This window comes from Candoia aspera, chromosome 1 (genome assembly GCF_035149785.1).
Source record: "Candoia aspera isolate rCanAsp1 chromosome 1, rCanAsp1.hap2, whole genome shotgun sequence".
NCBI classification, from domain to species: Eukaryota; Metazoa; Chordata; class Lepidosauria; order Squamata; family Boidae; genus Candoia; species Candoia aspera.
In genome coordinates, this window is record NC_086153.1 from 151,064,967 (window position 1) to 151,089,270 (window position 24,304).

General features: G+C 39.0%; 1 protein-coding gene across 2 annotated transcripts in view; it reads right to left on the reverse strand.

Moving 5' to 3' along the window:
• RANBP17 (RAN binding protein 17) overlaps positions 1-24,304 on the reverse strand; it is a 227,276-nt gene that overhangs the window by 50,275 nt on the left and 152,697 nt on the right. For both annotated transcript variants that reach the window (XM_063315799.1, XM_063315806.1), the window contains exons 20-22: positions 8,268-8,356; positions 4,806-4,913; positions 443-525 (exon numbers count right to left, since the gene is read on the reverse strand). In XM_063315799.1, the coding sequence (XP_063171869.1) occupies positions 443-525; positions 4,806-4,913; positions 8,268-8,356 (280 nt within the window). The remainder of the gene's footprint in view (positions 1-442; positions 526-4,805; positions 4,914-8,267; positions 8,357-24,304) is intronic.

The window sequence follows — 24,304 nt, forward strand, 5'->3', positions numbered from 1 at the left end:
AAAAGGTTTTGTTTTTAACCTCCTTTCCAACTCCCTTCTCTCCTTAAAATGTCCTTTTTCTTTTAATGTATAAACAAATGTCTATGTATGTAGAAATCTTTCTCTCAATTTCTGGGTGGCTTAATTCTGCTTTCAAATTGATAAGCACAGCATCAATCAACTGTAATGTTAGAGAGAATGATGATTACTCTTCAGGAATGTATTTCATAGATTAATGAACCTTCTACACAAAGTGGTCTGCTATCTACAGACATCCAACACCATAAATTCTCACAACTGGATCTATGAATGAAGTATTTTTTTAGAAGCCCCATTTAATTAGAAAGAAGCGCTCTTTCTTTATTAAGTGTATAAAGAAATATATGTAAGTCACTTGCTGAGATGGGCGGCCATAAAAATAAATAAATAAATAAATAAATAAGAAATCATCAGCCAAACTCACCATACGTGCAAATCATCTTACTAGCCTCCCTGAAGAGGAGGATTCCATTAGGAGATGACACATCAAAATTTAAACGCTGAGATCTGAGGAAAAAAGCAGCAACATATCTTTACATAATGTGATGAAACAAGCATCTGTAATGTATATCAACAGTAATTCAACTCCCGAATTATGATAGCTATGTAACCAAAATGGGGCTATTTGGATTTCAACAAGATTGGTGGGGTTGTAAGGTTAGCAGATGCAGAGAAAATAATCCTAAAGAGAAAAATTCTGACAAAAATAACTAGTGAGGCATGCTCAGAAGCAAAACAATAGGTACCTTTGAGTCAAACTCAATTGTATGGACAAATGCTTGTCATCTCAACTAATCTCTAGTAGTAACTTGCAGCTCTTCCAAGAACGTCACAATAATTTCTTTGATACCATCTATCCACCTTATCCATTGCCTTCTCCCTTAAACTTTCCTTTATCTTGCCTAACATAATCATTCTTCTAGCCCATCATTCACTCACAACACATGGACAAAGCATGCAATGTGTGTATTATGGGAAGGAAATGGTTAGGTTGGAGAGGGGAGGGGAGAAGACAAGAGAATAGGGCATCTAGAAACAAACTCAATTTGGATCAGCAAACAAGAGCACTCCCTACCTGCATATGCTTTATCTTGCTATTGTGCATTTAGCCCATCAAATGTCTTGGGAAGCTCACCAATAAACTAACTAATGTCCTCACACTATAATAAATCTCCATCATGTCCTCCTAATCTTTTTTTTTTTTTTTAGAAATTATAACAATCAATAAGAAAACCCTAAATTTAAGCTTTTTGTTCCTCCTCTGAAGATGGTCTTCAACCTCCTCTAAAGAAGATGTCCTTCAAATCTTTCAAAAACATGCATATTATATAGAGTCATATATATTGTATAGAGTATAAGGCATCATGATTTATATATAAAAGCAAGCATCTTGCTTATTGAGATAAAAAAAATACAGATGCTTGAATGACAGTAACTTTCATTATTCTATAAAAAGCTATTGAAATTAAGCCTTAACTTAAGGTTTATTCATCATCCAGCATGACAAGGTTCAATATTTTCATCCCCAACATTAGCATAACTGCTGGTCCGAGCTACTCACTTTCACATATTTGATGGAATGCAGATAAAGCTGTTTACCCACTGATTTTCTGTGCAATCAAACCACGTTCTAATCAGGGCTTTTGTAGGTGTAGAGGGATAAGTGTTTATGTTCCAGATTTTCTCTCAAAGATATGTAACTGGAAACAGTCTAGTAGTCACGCTATTCTGTACCCATTCACTGAAGGGATTGAATGGAGGACTCACTACATCAGTTCAATATAAATTGAATAAATAAATATTAAATGGCTTAATTAGCAAATATCAGCCTTATGTCAGCATCACATAAATGTAATGCCATTTCTCATGTGTTAAAAGTTACTTCACAGAGATGCAGTCTTCTTAATTATGTTTGAGGAAGTGTACAAGCTTCGAAAAAGATCTATAAGGTGCCATAGGACCTCTAAACCTGAATGCTGATACCTCATGAACTGAATCTGAGCTTGACTACTCAACCTGCACGTATCCAGCAAAATTTTACCAGCATTCATTTGCACTCCAGGGAAGATACAGCTCCTTTAAGTCTAAAAATAAATAAAGTGGGTGTTGACTGGTGAAAATAAAGGCAATATTCACTTCCCACAAGACAGGAAGAATGTTTCATATCAACCTTAATATATAAATTAGCTCCACAAGATTGATTGTGAAGCTTAGCAAGTAATACAGTTGGATTTCCTGCATGGATATCATGGTAAAGTGAATTAGAAACAATCACCTTGACAAAGGGAGAAAAAGTTGTATGTTATATAATGTCATATATAGATAAACAAACAAAGAAACAAACAAATAAAAATGTGGCTCTCAAGGGCTTACCACCTAGGAAAAAGCAACAAAATAGATAACATGAATGGGAACAGAACAGAGATAACGATGAACCAAGGAAGATGATGTTGTTACTTCTGTTCTCTGTACCTAAAGGCTTCGTTAACAATAGGTGATGGGGTGGGCATGGTGGTGAGGGAGTGCTTTGAAAATCTTCATGGAACAGGTGAGTTTTGAATTGATTTGAAGGAAGTGAGGGAGCTGTGGCATTTTGGGATATCGTAAGAAGAAGCATGAATAAGATTGCTTCAGATAGCAGGAGATCTTTGGACAGTTGGTAATAGTAGAGCTGGATATATCAGGTGATGCCTCAAAATGTTCAAGTGGACAGGGGAAGGAAAATACACAAGATTTTGAAATAAGGATAAAAAGCTTGTTTAGGATCTGGGGATAAAAAGGAAGCACGTACAGATGTTAAAGGGTGTCACATCATGAGCAATGAGAAAGGCAAATGATGTCAAGAGCAGAACGATCAAACCTTAGACACATTACTCTTGAGACACAACTTAATATAAATAACTAGGCAAAATGTTTAATTACTGTGGTTTCGTTCTGGAACGTAGCGGTCATAAAATTTTTTTATGAAGCACTAATACTTGTACACTTTAGAATTGGGATTGTTACTTTCTTAGAAAGTGAATTTTGCCTCCTATTAACTATATTTAATTAATAAGCAAAATTCACTTTCTAAGAAAGTAATTCAATTTAAATTGTTAGGTAGTTTTTTTTTGTCTTCCATATGACAAGTGGGCTTGTTGCAAAAGAAAAACTATTAGGAAGGAAGAAATACATGTATTTCAAAGTCAAAATAGACATAGGCTATTCTCCACGTGTTCCCTTGCTATTTCAGATATTTCCTGAGGGAATGGGACGAAAATGTCCTATTGTTTTAGATGGACAAACTAGACAAATGCTTTGAAAATTCCAGAAATTCTGACTTCCCTAACAGAGGCTAGGATTTTGTGCTACACAGAAACATTTTATAATACGTTCTATTCTACAAAGCACAAAATAGTAACATCTGGCAGATATAAATAATGGAAGCAACCCCATTTTATCATAATGCACAATTTAATACTCTGTAACACATTTCCACCATGTCAAAGTGTATTGTATTATGCATTTTAACCTGTAAAATATAATGCTGTACACAACTCAAGAAAAAGCAAACTCATCCCCAATGATGTTGTCTAATGGGAACAATACAGACTTTCTGAATACCAATAGGTAAATTAATATAATGAATATGCAAAATATTTCAATGAGCTTTCCTTCCTTTAAAGATTTAATCTACTAATACTTCTTTGTCTTGTTTAGCATTGTTTGGATTTGTAAAGGTGCCTCTTGTACCTTTTTCTCTAAAGCTACATCGTAAATTTAAAAACAAACAAACAAACCTCCTTTTAAAAGCCTCTTCAGAAGGGCTTAATATGGGTTAATGTTAAAATCACCCAAAATTAAAATCATCCAGTCACCTGGTAACTATTTAAGATGTGTTATATTTAAAACACATTCATTCAATGTTTAGTTTATAGATTGAGTTGACTTAAACTAATAAATACTGACTAGAATACTGAAAAACTGATTTCAATTTTGATTCCTAGCTCAATCATTTAAATGTAGTATTCCCTTTAAAAAAAAACTCAAATATATTTGCAAATGCACATTTAGTTTACGGGAGTATTGTGAGTACAAATTCAGTGACTATATTCTAAACTGCACCCTCTCAGCCTAACCATTTTGTGACCCATTAAAAACTGTAAGACAATGATTGAAAGGCAAGTTCACAAAAGGAAAAACAGCTGCTGCTCATATGACGATAGGATAACTGTGCTGGACACTTCTGTAGGAATTATGCAGTAAATTGTGCACTGTTTTCTAATGGTGAGATATTTTCACAGAGCTGGAGTAGACTGGGCTCCCTTTCTTAAAGGGGGGTGTCCACGTTGTATGGATGCCCACCAAGGAAATCATGGGAGGATGCCCATTAATTGTTTTGGGCTCTGCTTCCTGTAGCACATCTCTCTAGATTCATGGTAGTCCAGAGAAAGTATCTTGGCAAGGAGAACAGCAAGATGGTCTATCTTTATCATTTCCTTGGAGTGAGTTAGAACAGAAAGGATCAGAAAAGTGCAGATAAAATCACAGGTCTGATTTAAGTTTCATCAAACTTATGGGACTTAATCTGAATGAATTTGCATATGATTGTGCTACATTAACTAGTTTAAAATGTGAAAAGGTTTATGAAAATGTAGCCTTAAGAGCAGCTTTTCAGCATCATCTTGATTACACAAAAATCCCCACAAATATGGTTTCTAGTAATACAAAGTTTTTATTTGAGGCAAATCCTGCAGTTGATGATAGTTAAGGGAACTATCAAGCCAATTAAACAAGAACAACTGTACCTGTTTTGCATCATCTCAGCCATAAGCTTCAAGATTGGAGTTGTACATGCTGGTTCACGATACCACAGTTCAACAGCTGTTTGAAGAATGGGAAGATATGATGGGTAGCTTTTATAAGTTATGTTAAAGATTCAAAATAAATGACATGCATCACATACAGCTCAAAGCTTAAAAACACGGTTAAAATTTGGGGCCTCTTTAGTTGCTATACATTTTCACTAAATCAAAGCCAAAATGCTTAAAGAGAGATTTAACATACACTGAAAGACCTTGTTCTATAGCTGCATATCCATTAAGTTCTTACAGTAAGATGTTCAGTTTCAATTAATTAAATTTTCTATTTTTATATCTCACCTTTTCTCTTGGAGCTCAAAGTTATATAGGGATTTCCATTTTATCCACATAGTCTAACTAACTGCAAATGATTCTCACCAAAGTACACCACCACCAAATGTTTTAATTTGATCACAAGCAATACTGTCATCAAAGTTTATGAAGAAAACTTAAGATAACAATACTTTCAGCACCCTAACATCATATGCCAGAAGCCCAGAAAAGAAGCATTCCTATAACAGTTAATGTTAAAACCATTTGTATACTGCTTGCCATTCACACCCAGTCAATGCTGAAAGATCATTCCTTTGGTAGAGGAACCAGAGAGCTCTATCAGTAAACAAGGTCAATGGCATCTTGAGAAACATCAAGAGGAGCATAGAGTTCAGATCATGGGGAATACTATCTTGCTCTACTCCACCTTGCTCAGGCCTCACTCAGAGTATTGTGTTCAGTTCTGCACACCGCAGTTTAAAAAAGGCACAGATAAACTGGAACAAGTCCAGAGTTGGACTACCAAGATGTTGAAAGGAATGGAAACCAAGTCCTATGAGGAATGGTCAAAATACCTAGGTATGTTTAGCTTGCAGAAGAGTTGAGTGGGGACATGATAGCTGTCTTCAAATATCTGAAGAGCTATCACACTGTAGAGGGCCAGATGTATGTATTCTCACTTGCTCCAAAGGGTAAGACTAGAATTAATGGGATGAAACTTCAAGGATGGAGATACAGATTAGACATTAGGAAGAACTTCTTGACAGTAACAACTATAACGCTAAGCCAGGGTGTATAGGTTCACATAGTACACTAAGCCAAAACTAAACTACATTATGGTTTAGCATTGTGTGAACCTACCTATTCTATAGTTCTCTGAAATAAAGTGACTAGAACAAAACCTGCACCTTACCTAAAGCTTCCTGAACATTTGGAAAGGCTACAGAAATAGAAAGAAAGAAAAAGAAAGCTGTTTGCATGAAATATGTATTTTTTCATACATGGAAAATGGTAAGAGAGAGGTAGAAAAGAGTCATATGACTGACAGACCTATCTTTTTCTAATCACAAGTAATGTTTTACCAGTTCCTCCAACCATTGTGCTGATTCTGAGCCTTATTCTGCTATGTTGGCCATGTGTTACCGGAACTTTCAGAATTTAAGAGAGTTAAATTGTTTATAGCAAAGCTTTTCTTCATTTTGAATGTAACTAGAGCCTCCAAGGATATACAGCTTATTAAATGAAATATGGAACTATACAATTATGGAAAAATATCTCAGTCACTGCATTCTAATTTTTAGGTTCAGTTCCACATGCTTTTATAAAAAAAATATTGCTCTTATATATTTAGGCATGCTCTATACAGCCAATATACCCTACTGTTGACTAACCAAGACAAATCAACTTCTGAACTGGAACACCTGAATCACTGACAGCTTGACATATCAGTATTTCAGGAGAAATGTATGACTTTCATATTTATATTTTTAACTCCACATTCTTATTTTTCTTTTCATACAAGAATATACCAAACAGAACCTATGGCTTACTATCATGCCTTTAAAATATTTTGTGATATTTTAATAAAGCTTTATGAGATATCAAATTTGTTACAACTTTGTAAGAGATTTTTTTTATTATTACACATATTTGCTCTTCATCCTTTGCCCAGAGGGAGAAACTATAAATCTTTTCTCAACTGAATGAACACCATTTATCATATTCATTTTCTTGTCAATACAATTATGAAAAGCCTTTGGCCTTTTTCCAAGGAGTCTGATTTGTTATGGAAACCCAATTAGTATAAGCAAGCCTGCTACAAACAATCCCATTTTGCAGGATAACGTTACTGTTCTGCTTGCTTGGCTAGATACTTCTAAACACTAACAGAGAACCCTTCCTATATGTAATGATTCCTAGGTCAAAGATCAACGAAAAAATACTATGGATTCTGCTCATTTTTGCCATCTAGTGGACAAAAACATTCAGAGCTATTTATTCAAACTGAAAATTCAAGGCAGATACAAGTGATTCTATTATTCTTTTAGTTTCTTATAAACGTTTATTCATCTGAGGTAATAATAGGAAGAAAACTGTTTAACAGAAAATATATATCCTACAGTGCCTGGAGACTTGTGCATCTTTTACTGTTTTATATTCATTTTGCTGTTAAATCATTTCTCTACACTATTTTTAGTGTTTATATTTCTGTTTTTTAAAATAAAGCTTTCGTAATAGCTTTAAAATAAAGTAATTTTAGTATTACGGAAGGAGGCCTTATTTTAAAGAGTTTTCATATGTATATATGAGAATGAAAACCTACACCCCAAAACTGTTTGAGGTGATTTCAAACAAATTCGGAATAGAACACTTTGCACTATCTAAACTACTCTTTGAAGTTCTCAGTAAATGTGAGGTCCAGATGGATAAAGTGCTACTTAATACAAGCTCTGTTGATTTCATTGAGAGAGACCAGTTGGAAGATTCTAAGGAGACGTATAATCCCTTTTCTCTTGAAAGTCATACGTACTAACTAATATTAACTTAGTAATCAAGGTACACAAATCATTACCTTGGCTCTTAACTAGAGAAGTGATAATCCAACATTGGTAGGATATAAACAATTTTTTGCTCTCTATTAAAATAAAACAGAGAACGGAAAATAAGTTTGCATGTTTTGCTAGCCTAAATCATTTACGATGTAATGTGAGACCTCACAGCACCAAATGAAATCAATGCATCTAAATATTATTCCTGCAATAAGTATAAGAAAATTAAGTATACAATAGGAGAACTTATGCATACTTTAACTAAGCAGAGACATAACACACTGTAAATTAAAGGGCTATAGAATTATTAAAGCACTGCAGGGTTTCAAACAGGCAGGAGAACATTTAGGGATTAAGTGTGGTATAACCCCCCACCCAAAAAAGTGACCTCTTTGTGGTCTCTCTCCAAATGTTGCCTTCCCAGTTAATGGCATGAGTGCAACTGTACTGTAATTTTAGCTGATTACACATTAGTTCGTTTAGCTTTGCTTCCTCTTCCCCACTGTGCCACACTATTAAACGAATGCAAAGGACGTGGCATCCCTCTGTGCACAGAGCTGGTATTGTCATAGTGTAATAAGGATACATCCAGTCAAACAGCATGGTGTAGCTGGTCTTTGTGTTCAGAGCAAAGGCAATCCCTCGAAGATCTCTTGCCAGTCCGATCAACATACGCTGTCAGTGGGAAAGAAACACAGTAATTGATTTTCACGTTAGCACAGAGCAGATGGAGTAATGATCAGCCAATAATGAGCACAATATCTGATTTTAATTCATTAGTGTAAATGTCTTTTCCCCCCTCTAAAGAGTGTTAGAGCTTAAGTCTCCCTCTTAAATGTTAATATTCACCAAATGTTTACAAATATATAATAAAGGTTTCCAGAGAATAATGTAACTGAGTTTAAATATTAGATATAAAATCATGTAATACTTTAAAGCTCAAAATACGTATTTATGAAATCATACTGCATTTCCCCCCTTCTTGCTAAATTGAGGATTTTTGTAGATGTAACTTTTCTAACTTGGTCATCACTCAAAATAATTTGAAGAAAATGCATTAGTTCATTTATGTTTCAACTAAAAGTAGTTGATTAGCAGGAAACATGAATAAATTTCCATAAATATTACTGAGTATATTCAACACATTAATAATAAATGCACTGAAAATATTAGTATAAAATCTTTCAATTTTTAAATGTTGGCTGTTGTTATTAAACAGCTGCTGAAACTATTTAGTATGCATGTCCTAAAAATCATAGAGTTCAAGGTTCATGGGCATCTTCTCTTTTGCAGATGTTCTAAATAACCAGTTAAGCTATCAGAACTGGCTATTTAATTTCAGAAACCTCAAAAGAAAAGAATGATAATTGGTATTATGATCACAGAGTATGGGTAGTCTTACTACCATACTGACTTTTCCATACATAGGAATTATTTGAATGAGAAGGAAATCTTACGATTTTTTTGTAAGATACGCACAATTTGCTTGTACTATGTTTATTACAGTAGGTCCCAACTAGTTTTTAATCATAGGTCATTCCTAATTAGAAACATCTATTATGTTAGATCACCTTACTTCTCTAGCATGGTTAATTCATGATAACAGCATAGGAAAATCTATCTAGGTTAATACTTAAGTAACATGCCATATAAGATGTGAAAAATCCCTGTTTCATCTCAGTGAACACTATTCAATCCAAATAGTTACACTGAGAATTTTTGTTTTTTTTAAGTTACAAAAGAAAATGTTTTCTTCATCCAGAATTTGCCAATTATATAAATTCAGCCATAACTCTGGATGGGAAAAAAGAGAAATTGGAAGGACACTGCCAAATGTCAACATCAACAATCAAAGGAAGAAAGGTGACTAGATAAGGTGTTCTGGCCAATATAGTGAACCAATATCATACTACATCAAAATGAGCTCTCCTGGAGCTTTATAAAATGAGATTACATGGAACTTAATTCTCAGGCATAAAACCGCTGTGCACTATACAAGTGTAAGTCTGTGACACTCTGCATTCAGCCATGGTTTCTTGCTGGTTGTTCACATATCCACACAGACACCCAAACAAGCACTTTGTTTTGATGAACGTGATTATGTAGAAGAGTGGAGCAGATAGCTTAGTTTCTCACAGGAAAATGTTCCCATAGGAGAAGGAGAAGGAGAAGCTGCTGAGGTGGAATATTAAGAACATCAAAAAGAACTCTGGGAAGGACTGGAAGCAGAACTTTGCTAGAGGGGTTATAATTGGCTGTCACAACCTAAAACGGATCTAGACAGCGTTACCTATTGAAGATTTCTTATTTTAGTATAAAGTAATGTGGCTGGTTAACCTACATTGGACTGAGTTATAATACTATTGAAGACTAATTGGTATAAGAGCAAGTCCAGAGAAGTTTGCTGAAGAAAGTTGTTGGTTGACAAGAAGACTCTGAAGATGAAGAGGAGGAAGCACCATAGGCTTCCACAGGATTCAGCCCTTTTGAGCTGCTGTATGAGAGAAAGCCAAGGGGGATGGGTTTTTAGATGTAGGAAAGGACAGCTGATAGTAACAAAGAGGAGGATTCACTGTAGAACTTCGTCTATCTTCACAGATGATCCTTCTGGGATTGAACATGACAGAACATGAAGGTGTTCTGCCAGCCAGAAATGAGGGAGAAAGCCTGTGCCAGTCTGAGCAACAAAGACTGATGCCAGTATATTCAGCTCTTCCTTACTTCTGAGGAGAAAATTAGAAATAGCCATGTAAAGGTACGTTAATTTAAGAAAACAGTTTGAAAACATATGCAATTAGAACAAGCTTAGGCTGCAATCTTGAGTACAGGAAAAAAAGTTTTTGTGGCCAGGAGAAGGAGGTGGAGACAACTCTGCTTTGTCTAGCAGTAAATAATTCTTGCTAACTCTTTCTAAGAAATGTGATAAAACTGAAAGTAGCTTACTTACTTAGATGCTGTTTGGTTTAATAAAACAGAAGAAAAAAATCCATAAGAACTGCTTTTGCATTGTGTCTTTCATTAAATCCTATGAATCCACAGAAAGCCCCAATGACAGAAACTCTAACAACTTTATTATCTGACAAATCTGAGTATGACAGTTTGTTTTTACTAAATTTCTAATTACGAGGACAAAGATAATAGGTTTGAAAATGAAATTTTCAAATGAAATTTTCAAACTGTACACAGCAATGGAAAAATACCTACTGATACATAGTTCTCTGCTTTCCCCCAAGACTATAGAATTAGAAACTGCAATTCAGGAAAAGCAACTGAAAGCCATATTATTTTCAATCTGGAACTGAGACGGCAACACAGCTGCAGAGCTCCTCAGCATGAAGGAATATCCCACTAGTAACAGGTTCCCCCACTCAGGTTTTAGGTGTAGAGAAGAGAGGATCATTTTTATACTGGTCTAGTTTTGTTGGCTGGACCCCCTGAGAATCAGGAATGAAAGCAGAAACTGGAAAGAGACAGGTAGGAGGAGCTGAAGAGGGCAATGAAGCGAGTTTACAAGTAAATCATCTCCATTAGATTATGGAGCAAGTGTGTAATGTGAAGAAGTGAAAATGAAGTGAATAAATAGTGTGTATGGTGAAAATGAAGTGGTAAAGGAAGTCACTGAATATGGAGACTAGAAGTGAAAGGGAAGGAAGTTGCAAAGAAGGTCAAAGGAAAAGGAAAAACAGAATACAAAAGAAAGTGAAATCACAGAGCAAGAGAGAAGTGAGTACAAGGAACCACCTTTGTGAAGCTGTGGGGCAACTGAAAAGATGGTGGATTTTGAACTGAAGAGTTGGACTGCTCAAAACGGGGTGCAATGGTGGAGTGGTCAAAGCCTCCACCACTGCCATTAATAGAATGGGAGTGACTCCTAGAGAGGAAGATCTGGTTGCCACAAGTAGTCTTCCTGCCACTCTTTGTGATACTGGGGGCAGGGGTCCAGCTATTTTGCCATGAGGCTGCCTGGGGGTTGTAGCCACCACCATTATCACTGCAGAGGCCAGGGATGCCTGCTGGAAAAAGAGTTATTGGTGGCCAGTTATTACCACCCATCACCACTTGTATTCCATTCTAGGATTTGTTGGTAAATAACAAGTGAGATGATAGGTAGGTTGAAAGACCTCCACGCTCCGTGAGGATCTGAAAGTGTTTTGGGGAAGGCCAAAACAAAAGAAAATGGAAAAGAATGGATTATGAAGGAATGGAAGGAAATGAGGAAGGTCATGGAATTTGAGGGCTAGAAAGCAAAACCCCCTAATTAGGGAAAGAGGTATGTTATACACCTCTGAGGCTTTTGTGAAAAAGGGAAATTGGGGTTTGGTAATGCCAGACTCATTTTCTGAGATTTGTGATATGGTTAGGACTGCTAGTAACTGCAGATGATTGGTGGGAGGTTGTGTTAGCTGGCTAGGGAGCCATTAGTATTGGCAAGACAGCAAGGCTGACTTTGTTTTGGGAGGTTTTGAGCTTGTAAAATGGATTGCTCCAGTGTCAAGCAAAAGGTGATATGCTGGGGTGCACTGGATTGGTTGTTTTAGGAGAAGGGGGGTGAACAATTTGGTGCTGGTCCCTCTTCCTAGGCTCGCTGCTTCAGGTTGTTGTCAGTGAATGCCAGGTCCATGTGTAATGATCTCACACTTCCATGGTCTTGTTAAGGAGAAATAATCAGACCTGGCATGCCCTTTTGCCTCCTTGTCCTAAAGTAGGTTAGAAGCTCCAGCCTGAAGGATGTCCCTTGTGTAGTCAATACAGTATCAAGGGATTTGGTTCAAGCAGCTGCTCTGCAGCTAGTTGTATATTGGAATGAGCATTCATCTTATTAATTGGGCTGATAACAGAGTGATATAAAAAGCATGGGCTTGGCAAGGCACTTTGAACAATCACTCCCAAGAGGTCACAATCCCCTGCTCTTTTCTGGTTCTCAGCATGAGATGTCACACCTTGGCACTTGTAGAGTCTGCCTGGAGGAATCCTCTTACTTGGTTTGCTGAGGACCATCATGCTACAATCTTGGTTCTTCTGGACCTTTGTTTTGTGATGGCAGTCAAGTTGCTGTCTGTGGCCAATGCCAGACCACATGCTGACTTTGGCCAACCTGAACTATGAGTTTCTAGTGCTGAAATGGCTACTTTCCTTCTTGCGGCTAGAAATCATACTTTAAAAAAAACAAAACCATAATGGTTTTTTAAAAGTTCTAATAATACAAATACCAATCTTGCGCTGTCCTGGAAGTAACTGACCCCCTCACTACAAGTTCACGCCACTGCACTATGCTTCTCTGAAATGTGCAGTAATGAAAATAAGCATTTGTACATGTTAGAAAAGGGGGACTGGCATACAAGTCCTCCAGAGCTTTTTAAGAGGTGAATACTTGATAGGTTTACTTTTGTGTGCCAGTGGGCACATTAATCTCCTGAAAAATCCACTATGAGGTTGATATTCCCAAATCAATCACCCCACAAAAGAACATAGTGGCTACACAAGTAAAATGCCTAGTTTTCTCACAAGGCTTGGGCTAATAGTGAGGTTTTGTCATAAGAACATCCTCTCCAAATGTTAGGGGGCTCTCTCTCCGTCATAGCAAGCAGGAGGAGTGGATGAGCCTTTAGACTCTATTTGGGCAGTTTCAAAGGAGGTGGCTGGGACATCTTGCAAAGCCACCTGGGCCTGTTTGAGCTTGTGGATTCCAAAGGAGCAAGGTTCTCTGCAGTATGAGCTACGCAATTTGCAGGCTGGATCTATACCCTGTCTGGCTCCTTTGGGTGGCCAGGAAGAGCACGTATAGCTGGATTTAAGGTGTTTGAATTTTTGAGGAAGGGGAATTGTACCATCTGCCTGGCAGGAGCTGATAGTGTCCCCCTGCTCAATCTGGCTGTTAGCTATCTGCCCTGTCTCCAAACTCTTCTGTTTTGAGGAGATCCTGGATAAGACGTGCAGTGAAAGTTAGGGATAATCCTGAATGAGATTATCTCAATTCTTTACAGTTGGGTTTTAGACCTGGGCATGAAATGGAAACTGCGGTGGCTGCTCTTGTGGACAGGATGGAGGAAATGTGCCACTCGTGGTCCTATTAGACCTCTGAGTGGCATTCAGTATCATCAGTAATGGTATCCTTCTGGATTGTCTGCAAGGGTTGCAAGTAGTGGATATTTGCTATGGAATTCCTTCCTTCCTAAGGGGGTGGCTCCAGTCATGGGCAGAGAGCAGATGAACCTTTGGCCACTTCTTTGTGGGGTGCTATAGGATTTGATCCTCTTTTGCATGATATTTGACATCTACATGGTACCACCACAAAACATGTCAATTTAGGGTAAGTTCTTCATTTCTACCCTGGACCATGCAGGAGATTCTATGGAGTTTGGAGGCTGCGAAGAAATGGATGACATAGAGTATAACAAGCTCAGACTGAATCTTGGCAAGACAGAATTTCTGTTCTTCCAGAAACCATGGGGCTCATTGTTAATTCCAGTGTTTATTCCAGATGGGATTGAAGCAAACCCATAATCGTGTGTGTGTGTGTCTTGGACTCATGACTCTCACAACAATTGGGTCTGTGGCAGGAGAACCTTTGCTCAGGTATGGCTGGTTTTTGGAGCACAGGGACCTGACAATAGTTACTTTTGCCTTCATCATTTCCAAGCTTGATTATTGCAGACTGTCCTTGAAGTTGCCTTTGAAGGTAATGTGGAAATTTTAATTAGTGCTGAGTTGATGGATGAGAACTGTTTTAGCAGCATTATACCTGTGTTGTGGGTGCTGCACTGGGTGCCTGTTTTCAAACCCACTTCAAAGTGGTGAGCTTGCCCTATAAAGCCCAGTGTCTGAGATCATTCCAGGAAGGCTTTGGATCTCTGCACTTTGAGAGCCAAGAAGCAGACCTTCTCTGACTGCAACAGTGCATGAAATAGCTTGCCACCTGAGTACTGGATGGTTTCAAAACTTATAGTCCTAGAAATATGGCAAAAAAAAATGTTTTTTCACCACACCTTAGGTGATAAATATTTCACAGGCTGTTAAATTAGCTAATGTTGTTGTCGTCTCTGTTTTATTATTTTAACCTGTTTTGAGTTGTGGTTTTTTGCTGTTTGGGGGATCTTTAAGATAGGTTACCCAGAGTCAACTGAAACAGGTGAGGTATAAGTGATGCAATCAATTAATCAAACATTTCTACTCTGCATTTTTCTCCTGAAAATTTTGCATTTTTTGCCATTCTTTTTTTTTTGTCAGGAGCATCTTATTCAGCGTGATGCCTTCCAGATGTATTGGACTCATGCCAGCATGGTCAATTGCTACATAGCTCATCCGCACTCATCTGGGCAGTATCAGGTAGTTGAGGTAGGACGAAAGCCTTAAAGTACAAGAGTACTGAATACTGGGTTCTTTATACCACGGCTGGGCAACCGTTTTGCCTACCTGGGGAGACTAAGAGGCCCAGTGGGTGGTACAGTGATTTGAAGTTGGAAGAGCTAGTTCCTTCTTGGTTTTTGGGAAGGAGAACCTGCACTACTCTTAATCTGTTACCTGCCTCAAAATGATAGGAAATTATGCCTCTAATTTTCAGCAATATTAGTCAAAGGAGGCTTCAGGGCTACAAAGAACCAGTCTGGGGGCTGTAAGTAGTCTTGGGTCCACCCGTTATATAAAATTAATTAATTAATTAATCAATTTGTCCCAACCCATCTCCTCCCATCAGGGGACTCTGGGCAGTTTACAATAAAAATAATTGATTTAAAACAGCAATATATAAATATAAAATTACTCTTAAAAATAATTATACAATAAAAGTAAAAAAGTAAGAAGTCCAAGTGGCAACAGAATCTGACACAGCCCATATATGGGAGGAGTGGTCTAAGACAGCAGCCATCCACATGTAGAATTATTCCCCTCTCCGTCCTAAGTGATGATGATATTGATGATACCTCACCCCGTGGTGACAGATGATTTCACCCAGAAATTATTGCATCCGCAGAATGCCACCTGACGGCCCTGTTTAAAATCACTCGTTCCCTTCTGGGGAAAGTGAGCCCAGTGACCCACCTAAAGGGCCGTGCAGAGGAATTTGCTGAGCATCTGCAGGACAAAGTCGCTCGGATCCGCTTCAAGTTAGTCTCTAGGCGTGAGGCATGGTCTGGAGAGATACCAGGGGAACATACTTACCCAGTTATCTGGGAACAGTTTGATCCTTTTGGACCCGAGGAAGTGGACAGGATCCTCCAGATTGTGAAGGCCACCAGCTGCCATTTAGACCCATGCCCCTCCTGGCTGGTGAAGGCAGCTCGGTAGGTGACATGTGGCTGGGTCCAAGCGATGGTAAATACATCCTTGAGAGAGGGGGTGTTGCTGGCTGCCTTTATGGAGGCACTGGTGCACCCCCTCCTCAAGAAGCCATCGTTGGACCCAACTGTGCTGGACAATTTTCGTCCAGTCTCCCACCTCCCCTTTTTGGGGAAGGTGGTTGAGAAGGCAGTGGCGTTGCAACTCCAGAGGGTCCTGGATGAAACGGATTATCTGAACCCCTTCCAGTCAGGTTTCAGGCCTGGTTATGGGACAGAAGCTGCATTGGTTGCACTTATGGATGATCTCTGGCGGGAGCGGGATGGTGGCAGTGCATCCATCCTTGCTCTTCTTGACCTCTCAGCTGCTTTCGATACCATCGACCATGGTATCCTTTTGGGGTGGCTCAGGGAGTTGGGGGTAGGCGGTGTGGTTTTGTGCTGGTTCGCCTCCTTCCTTCAGGGCCAGTCCCAATCAGTGATAGGGAGCGAGAGATCAAACCCTCAACCCCTCCGTTGTGGGGTGCCGTAGGGTTCGGTTCTCTCTCCTCTTATTCAACATCTCATGAAACCACTGGGTGAGATCATCCGTCACCATGGGATGAGGTATCATCGGTATGCTGATGATACCCAATTATACATCTCCATCCTGGGTGATGTAAGTGATGTGGTGACAGCCCTTTCTTGGTGCCTGGGGGCTGTGGGGGATGGGGAACAACAGGCTTCAGCTGAACCCTGGTAAGACGGAGTGGCATGACAGTGCCTCTGCTTCTGGGAAATTGTCATCTTTAGTTCTGGATGGGGTTGCACTGCCCCAGACAGACCCAGTGCGTAACTTGGGGGTTATCCTGGACTCATGACTCCTGCTCGAAGAGCAGGTAGCAGTCGTGGCCAGGAGGGCCTTTGCTCAACTTCGGGTTGTGTGCCAGTTACACCTGTTCCTGGAGTGAGAAGCCTTCCGAACAGTCACTCACGCCCTGGTCATCTCCCATATAGACTACTGCAATGCACTCTACATGGGGCTACCCTTGAAGAGTATCCGGAAGCTTCAGCTGGCCTAGAATGCAGCCGTGCGGGCTCTTCTTGGTGCCCCTAGATTGGCACATATAACACCTTTACTGTGCGAGCTGCACTTGGTGTCAGTTTGCTTCCGGGTCCAATTCAAGGTGTTGGTTATCACTTTTAGAGCCCTACATGGCATGGGGACAGGCTACCTGAGGGACTGTCTCATCCCCATCACATCGACCCGCCCCACCCGATCATGCAGACAGGGCATGTTATGGACCCCGTCTGTAAGAGAATTTCATCTGGCAGGGTCCAGGAAGCAGGCCTTCTCTGCAGTGGCCCCCGCCCTTTGAAACATCTTGCTCCTGGAGGTGAGGCAGGCCCCTTCGCTCCTGACTTTCAGGAAGGCCTTGAAGTCTTGGTTCTGCCATCTCGCCTGGGGCGGGAAGGTGAGTAGCTACTCTTGGTGGTGGCTCGTGCCTTACAGCCCCTCCCACCGTTTTGAAATCTTTAGAGCCACTTGGCTTTTATATTTATTTATATTGTATTTTATATTTGTAACTTCTTTTTATTTTTATGGGATTTTAACTTGTATTGTTATTGTATTAATGTTATTGTAAACCGCCCAGAGTCCCTCTTGGGGGAGACAGGCGGTAACAAAATTTGAATAATAAATAAATAAATAGCCATCAATATAAGCCTTATTTACAAAAGCACTCCTTCAGAAGAAAGGGTACTACTGGATATGCTACTTTAACATTTTCAAAAGCATTAGGATGATACTCTGAATTATTCCTACTATCCAGGTCATACCTCAGAGAGCTTTTTGTTCCAATGATTATCTTTATTAAAATAATAATCCAGTGAAGGCCGCCTCTCTTTCTAAAAGATGTTTCTGATCTTTTCCAAAAGCCAAGTATATCAACGTACATAATTTCCAGAACAGAAGTCCCATTTCCCTTCAACTATTATCCAGTATCTGTGTCAACTTCCAACTTTCTGTCTCTTTGAAGTCAAAGATTTCGTAAGACCAAAAAACTAAAGCATATTTGGGCAAATGAATTGACACAGCTACAGAGAAGGAAGATGGTTTAGCCCATACAAACTAAGGTTAAAATCCATGAAAAGGGAGTCAAACTGTTTGTTATAGTTTGGAGTAGAGAACTATACAGAAGAACTTTACAGTAGTTGGCCTAGACTCTATGGGTATAGACTAGGAAGATATGCAATGTTCTCCCTCCATATGCAGTATCTATCATCATGATCAGACTTTCACTAGCTTAAAGCTATCAATTAATCCCTTCCACGTGAGAAACTTTTGACAATATTTGATATATGAGAAAAAAGTGAAATCATATTCCAATGGATTATTTTAGCTTTTTATAACAGCAAATAAGATAAACATATGGAACAGTCTTATCCAAAGTAAAAATAATGAACAAAAATTCATAAAGAACAATTGAACTGTGGCATTCCCACTATCCAGAAAGTTCTGCTTATTCTATACAGTAATAAAATTGTTTAATGATTATACAAATACTTGCTGAGAGCAAACAACATCCTAAAAGTAGGGATATAAATACAGTTATTTACAGCAGCCAAATTCATTTAAGGACTAATAACCCATTTACTAGCCTATGGCAGACTTTTAAAATGGCTATAGATTTATTTAACTGAATTCACATAAAAGTATAGATTCAAGGTGGCATTTCCTGAAGAAAAAATGAGAATAGGCCTTTGGCATTCACACTACCAACTGGGTCTTCATGAAAGGTGATAGAAATAGGAATAAAACAATAAAACAAAAAAACTTCTACCTTCTCCCTAGATATATGACAGGCCCCAACTCTGCTCACCTTTAGGAAAGCCATTATGACCTGGCTTTTCCTCCAGGCATTAGGGGCCAGTTGAGTGGAGTCCCATTTTGGTTGTTTTGTTACGATGCTTGGTTGCCATTTTTATATTTTATATTTATATATTGTATATGTTTTAGTTTTATGTGGGGGTGGGGTGCTTTATTGTTGTTGTTGTTGTTGTCGCACGCTGCCCAGACTCACATTTTTTGAGTTGGGTGGCCTTATAAATCTAGTTAATAAATAATACTTTCCCATAAAACAATAAATATCTTGCATTTTGGAAACTCGCTATACTCTCTGTATAGGAAACACCCTATACTTTTGCTCACCTATGGTTACAAAGCATCCCAGGAACAGGATGCATTTCAGTAGTACACCTTAAAGAATTCCAAAAGTATGCTTAAAGACTGAATGTGAAAAATGTGCGAAGATATTTTTGGTAGCCAAAGCGCAGATATATAAACACATTTTCACTTTCAGTGAGTTTCATATCTTATAACTAACTACAAAGAAAAAGAACTATTCTTAAAATTACCCTTCTAGGATTGTGTGAGGGGGTAGTCTCTTGATTTTTCATGAAGTTCTCGAAACTACAATCTCATGCCTTTCTAAAGTTATTCAAAGATGGGGGACGGGATACCCACAGAACATGAAATTACTATATATACTAATAGTCTATGTCACTCTAACTTGCCAGCTAGACAAGATACCATTCAACACCCCAAAACAGGATTTTATAATGGGAAAGTCTGATAGACTTTTAAGTATAGTAGTACTTCTGGGTGCAGCTATAATATTACCTTCATAATTCTGCTATATAATAACAGCCAAGAAAAAGGTGAGGGGTCATAGTGCTTTGTCTTTAGAATTAAGATGGCTGTCTTCTTCATCCTTACAGCATACTCTTAATTCTACAGACACGTCTTAATAACCTCTAAATAGTTCCAACAAAAGAGCCATGTCAGAGGAATGAGCAGGCCCCAAGGTGTTTCAACTGGAGTGTTTTCATCTGCCTTTATTGCACTATCCCTCTCCAGAATTAAGGCAATAACCTGTGATAAATTATTCAGGAACTGCTACAGGGATCAAAGCAAAATCATTCTGTTAAAGTGCTGTTTGCAACATTTGGCACTTAGTGTGAAAACTTTTAATGTGTGCAAGCTGAAATCAAGGATTTTAAATAATTCAACAGCTTTGAGTTTGGGTGAACCAGCTATAAATAGCATGATGCTATTTAACAACTCTTCTTCCTAAGATATTGTTTTATTTGTTCTTTCAAACTAATCACATCATAAATAATATCAAAGTACACTGATGTTAAATACAGAAAGTCAGTATATTACTGAGCAGAATTTCCAGGTCCAATCTAGGAGATTAAGAAAATAGAGTTGAGAAAAATTGGCAATCATCTTGCAACAATGAGTTTTCCCATCCCAGCTAATGCTGGGACATGAAAATGTCCTCATGTATTTTGTTAGCACCTTCTGGAAAATAAAACTGAACATATGCTTTATGAACCCTATTGTCAATTACAGATGCATTTCAAGAATGGTAAGCTATTTTGCCTCAATTATATTTCAACTACAGTATGCATTTCAGATGTATAAAAGCCAATTAGAAAACTCTACTAGAAGCCACAAATTAAATGAATTTGGCAGTCAGAGGCCATTTTCTAAGTGATATTTTAGCAGTGTCACCTGCCTGCAAACAGGATGCTAAACATTTTACTGAAGAACAGAACAGATTATTTTTATTTTCAGCCCTTGCAAAACAAGCATACCTGAAAGCACTTTACACATATTATTTATTCATTAGGATACAAACCAAAAACAAACAAAAACACTCCTTTAACCTAATAAATTATGTTTAAAAGATTTTAGTAGAAAAGTTTACTTTATGATAAAGCAACAAATCTAGTTCTTTAGCAGTGGCTTAGAGCATGAAGTTTGCCTTTATACAAATTAGACAGATGGTGCTTACAGTAGAATTTACTAAAGGTCTGTCACAACAAATGCAGCCAAGCTGCATATTTAATCACTGCAGAACCTTGTCTACCTGCAGCTGCCAACTGCTAATCCAATTTCCCTGATAAATGTGGCAAGAGACACGATCAGCAATAAAGAGCATCTAACTCCATTTTCCTGCAGGGCGTCTTTTGATGAACATTTAGGACGGAAGCAAGGAGTGCACTGTGTGGCCCGGCTTGTGGCAGCTGCATGCATTCTGAAGGCATAGTTCTCAGGTTACTCACTTAATTCTGCCACTATCATTATGTTGCTATTGATCTCAGTAGCTCTTGTCTACACAGCATTACTCTAGATGGAGCTGAATCAGGCAGTTATCATGCATCAAAGTTGCTCAAAAGCCTGGAGATTTCCCCTTAATTACTTGTGATTTTATTTGCAAATACCGTTAAAGTGTAATCAAAGCAATCACTTTCTAGGGTCATTAAGAACTTGCTAGTTTAGGGAGATAACACTGGAACTCGATTAAAAAAAAAACCATCCCCAGTAAGAATGTTTCTGTCAAGCAAGACAGTACACAAGCACTATGTTTTCAATACTGATTAAGTCCACAAGTGACAACCAATTGCAATCTTTCATCAGGATTATTTAAAATCCAAATCGTAATTTTAAATGGCACTATAGATCGAACCTTCAGCAAAGGATCGTTACCTTGTCGTGGTGCTGGAGCTTGAGCACCTCAATGATGCCATGAGCTAAACCATGAAGGGACACCCAAGACGGGAAGGTCATGACAGAGAGGTCAGACTAAATGCGATCCCTGGGGAAGGTAATGGCAACCCACCCCAGTATTCTTGCCATGGATCAGTACAACCAGAGATATGTCAGTATACCATCGGAAGATGAGACCCCCAGGTCGGAAGATGGTCAAAATGCTACTGGGGAGGAACAGCGGATGAGTTCAACTAGCCCCAGACGTGATGACGCAGCTAGCTCAAAGCCGAAAGGACGGCTAGCGGCCAACAGTGCTGGTGGTGAACGGCGAATCCGATGTTCTAAGGATCAACACACCATTGGAACCTGGAATGTAAGATCTATAAGCCAGGGCAAATTGGATGTGGTTATTGGTGAGATGTCAAGATTAAAGATAAGACATTTTGGGCGTCAGTGAACTGAAATGGACTGGAATGGCCCACTTCACATCAAATGACCACCAGATCTACTACTGAGGACAAGAGGACCACAAAAGAAATGGAGTAGCCTTCATAATTAATAGTAAAGCGGCTAAAGCAGTGCTTGGATACAATCCAAAAAACGACAGAATGATCTCAATTCGAATTCAGGGCAAGCCATCTAACATCACAGTGATCCAAATATACGCCCCAACCACAGATGCTGAAGAAGCTGAAGTAGAGCAGTTCTATGAGGATCTGCAGCACCTACTGGACAACACGCCTAAAAGAGATGTTATTTTCATCACGGGAGACTGGAATGCTAAGGTGGGCAGTCAAATGACACCTGGAATTACAGGTAAGCATGGCTTGGGAGAACAAAACGAAGCAGGACATAGGCTGATAGAATTTGGCCAAGACAACTCAATGTGCATAACAAACACTCTCTTCCAGCAACCTAAGAGACTGCTTTATACATGGACTTCCCCAGATGGACAACACCGAAACCAGATTGACTACATCCTTTGCAGCCAAAGCTGGCGGACATCCATACAGTCGGTAAAAACAAGACCTGGAGCTGACTGTAGTTCCGATCACGAACTTCTTCTTGCACAATTTAGGATCAGACTAAAGAGATTAGGGAAGACCCACAGATCAGCTAGATATGAGCTCACTAATATTCCTAAGGAATATGAGTGGAGGTGAAGAATAGATTTAAGGTATTGGACTTAGTAGATAGGGTCCCAGAAGAACTATGGACAGAAGTCCGCAACGTTGTCCAAGAGGCGGTAACAAATACATCCCAAAGAAAGAGAAAACCAAGAAGGCAAAATGGCTGTCTGCTGAGACACTAGAAGTAGCCCAAGAAAGAAGGAAAGCAAAAGGCAACAGTGATAGGGGGAGATATGCCCAATTAAATGCAAAATTCCAGAGGTTAGCCAGAAGAGATAAAGAATTATTTTTAAACAAGCAATGCGCGGAAGTGGAAGAAGACAATACAATAGGAAGGACAAGAGACCTCTTCCAGAAAATTAGGAACATCGGAGGTAAATTGCAAGCCAAAATGGGTATGATCAAAAACAAAGATGGCAAGGACCTAACAGAAGAAGAAGAGATCAAGAAAGGTGACAAGAATATACGGAAGACCTGTATAGGAAGGATAACAATATCGGGGATAGCTTTGACAGTGTGGTCAGTGAGCTAGAGCCAGACATCCTGAAGAGTGAGGCTGAATGGGCCTTAAGAAGCATTGCTAATAACAAGGCAGCAGGAGACGACAGCATCCCAGCTGAACTGTTCAAAATCTTGCAAGATGATGCTGTCAAGGTAATGCTTATATCAACTTATATCCCCATACCCAAAAAGGGAAACACTAAAGAATATTCAAACTATCGAACAGTGGCACTCATTTCACATGCCAGTAAGGTAATGCTCAAGATCCTGCAAGGTAGACTTCAGCAATTCATGGAGCAAGAATTGCCAGATGTACAAGCTGGGTTTAGAAAAGGCAGAGGAACTAGGGACCAAATTGCCAATATCCGCTGGATAATGGAAAAAGCCAGGGAGTTTCAGAAAAACATCTATTTCTGTTTGATTGACTATTCTAAAGACTTTGACTGTGTGGACCATAACAAATTGTGGCAAGTTCTTAGCGGTATGGGGATACCAAGTCATCTTGTCTGCCTCCTGAAGAATCTGTATAACGACCAAGCAGCAACAGTAAGAACAGACCACGGAACAACGGACTGGTTTAAGATTGGGAAAGGAGTACGGCAGGGCTGTATATTCTCACCCTACCTATTCAACTTGTACGCAGAACACATCATGCGACATGCTGGGCTTGAGGAATCCAAGGCTGGAGTTAAAATTGCTGGAAGAAACATTAACAATCTCAGATATGCAGATGATACCACTTTGATGGCTGAAAGCAGAGAGGAACTGAGGAGCCTTATGATGAAGATGAAAGAAGAAAGTGCAAAAGCTGGCTTGCAGCTAAACCTCAAAAAAACCAAGATTATGGCAACCAGCTTGATTGATAACTGGCAAATAGAGGGAGAAAATGTAGAGGCAGTGAAAGACTTTGTATTTCTAGGTGCGAAGATTACTGCAGATGCTGACTGCAGCCAGGAAATCAGAAGATGTTTAATCCTTGGGAGAAGAGCAATGACAAATCTTGATAAAACAGTTAAGAGCAGAGACATCACAGTGACAACAAAGGTCCGCATTGTTAAAGCAATGGTGTTCCCCGTAGTAACATATGGCTGCGAGAGGTGGACCATAAGGAAGGCTGAGAGAAGGAAGATCGATGCTTTGGAACTGTGGTGTTGGAGGAAAATTCTGAGAGTGCCTTGGA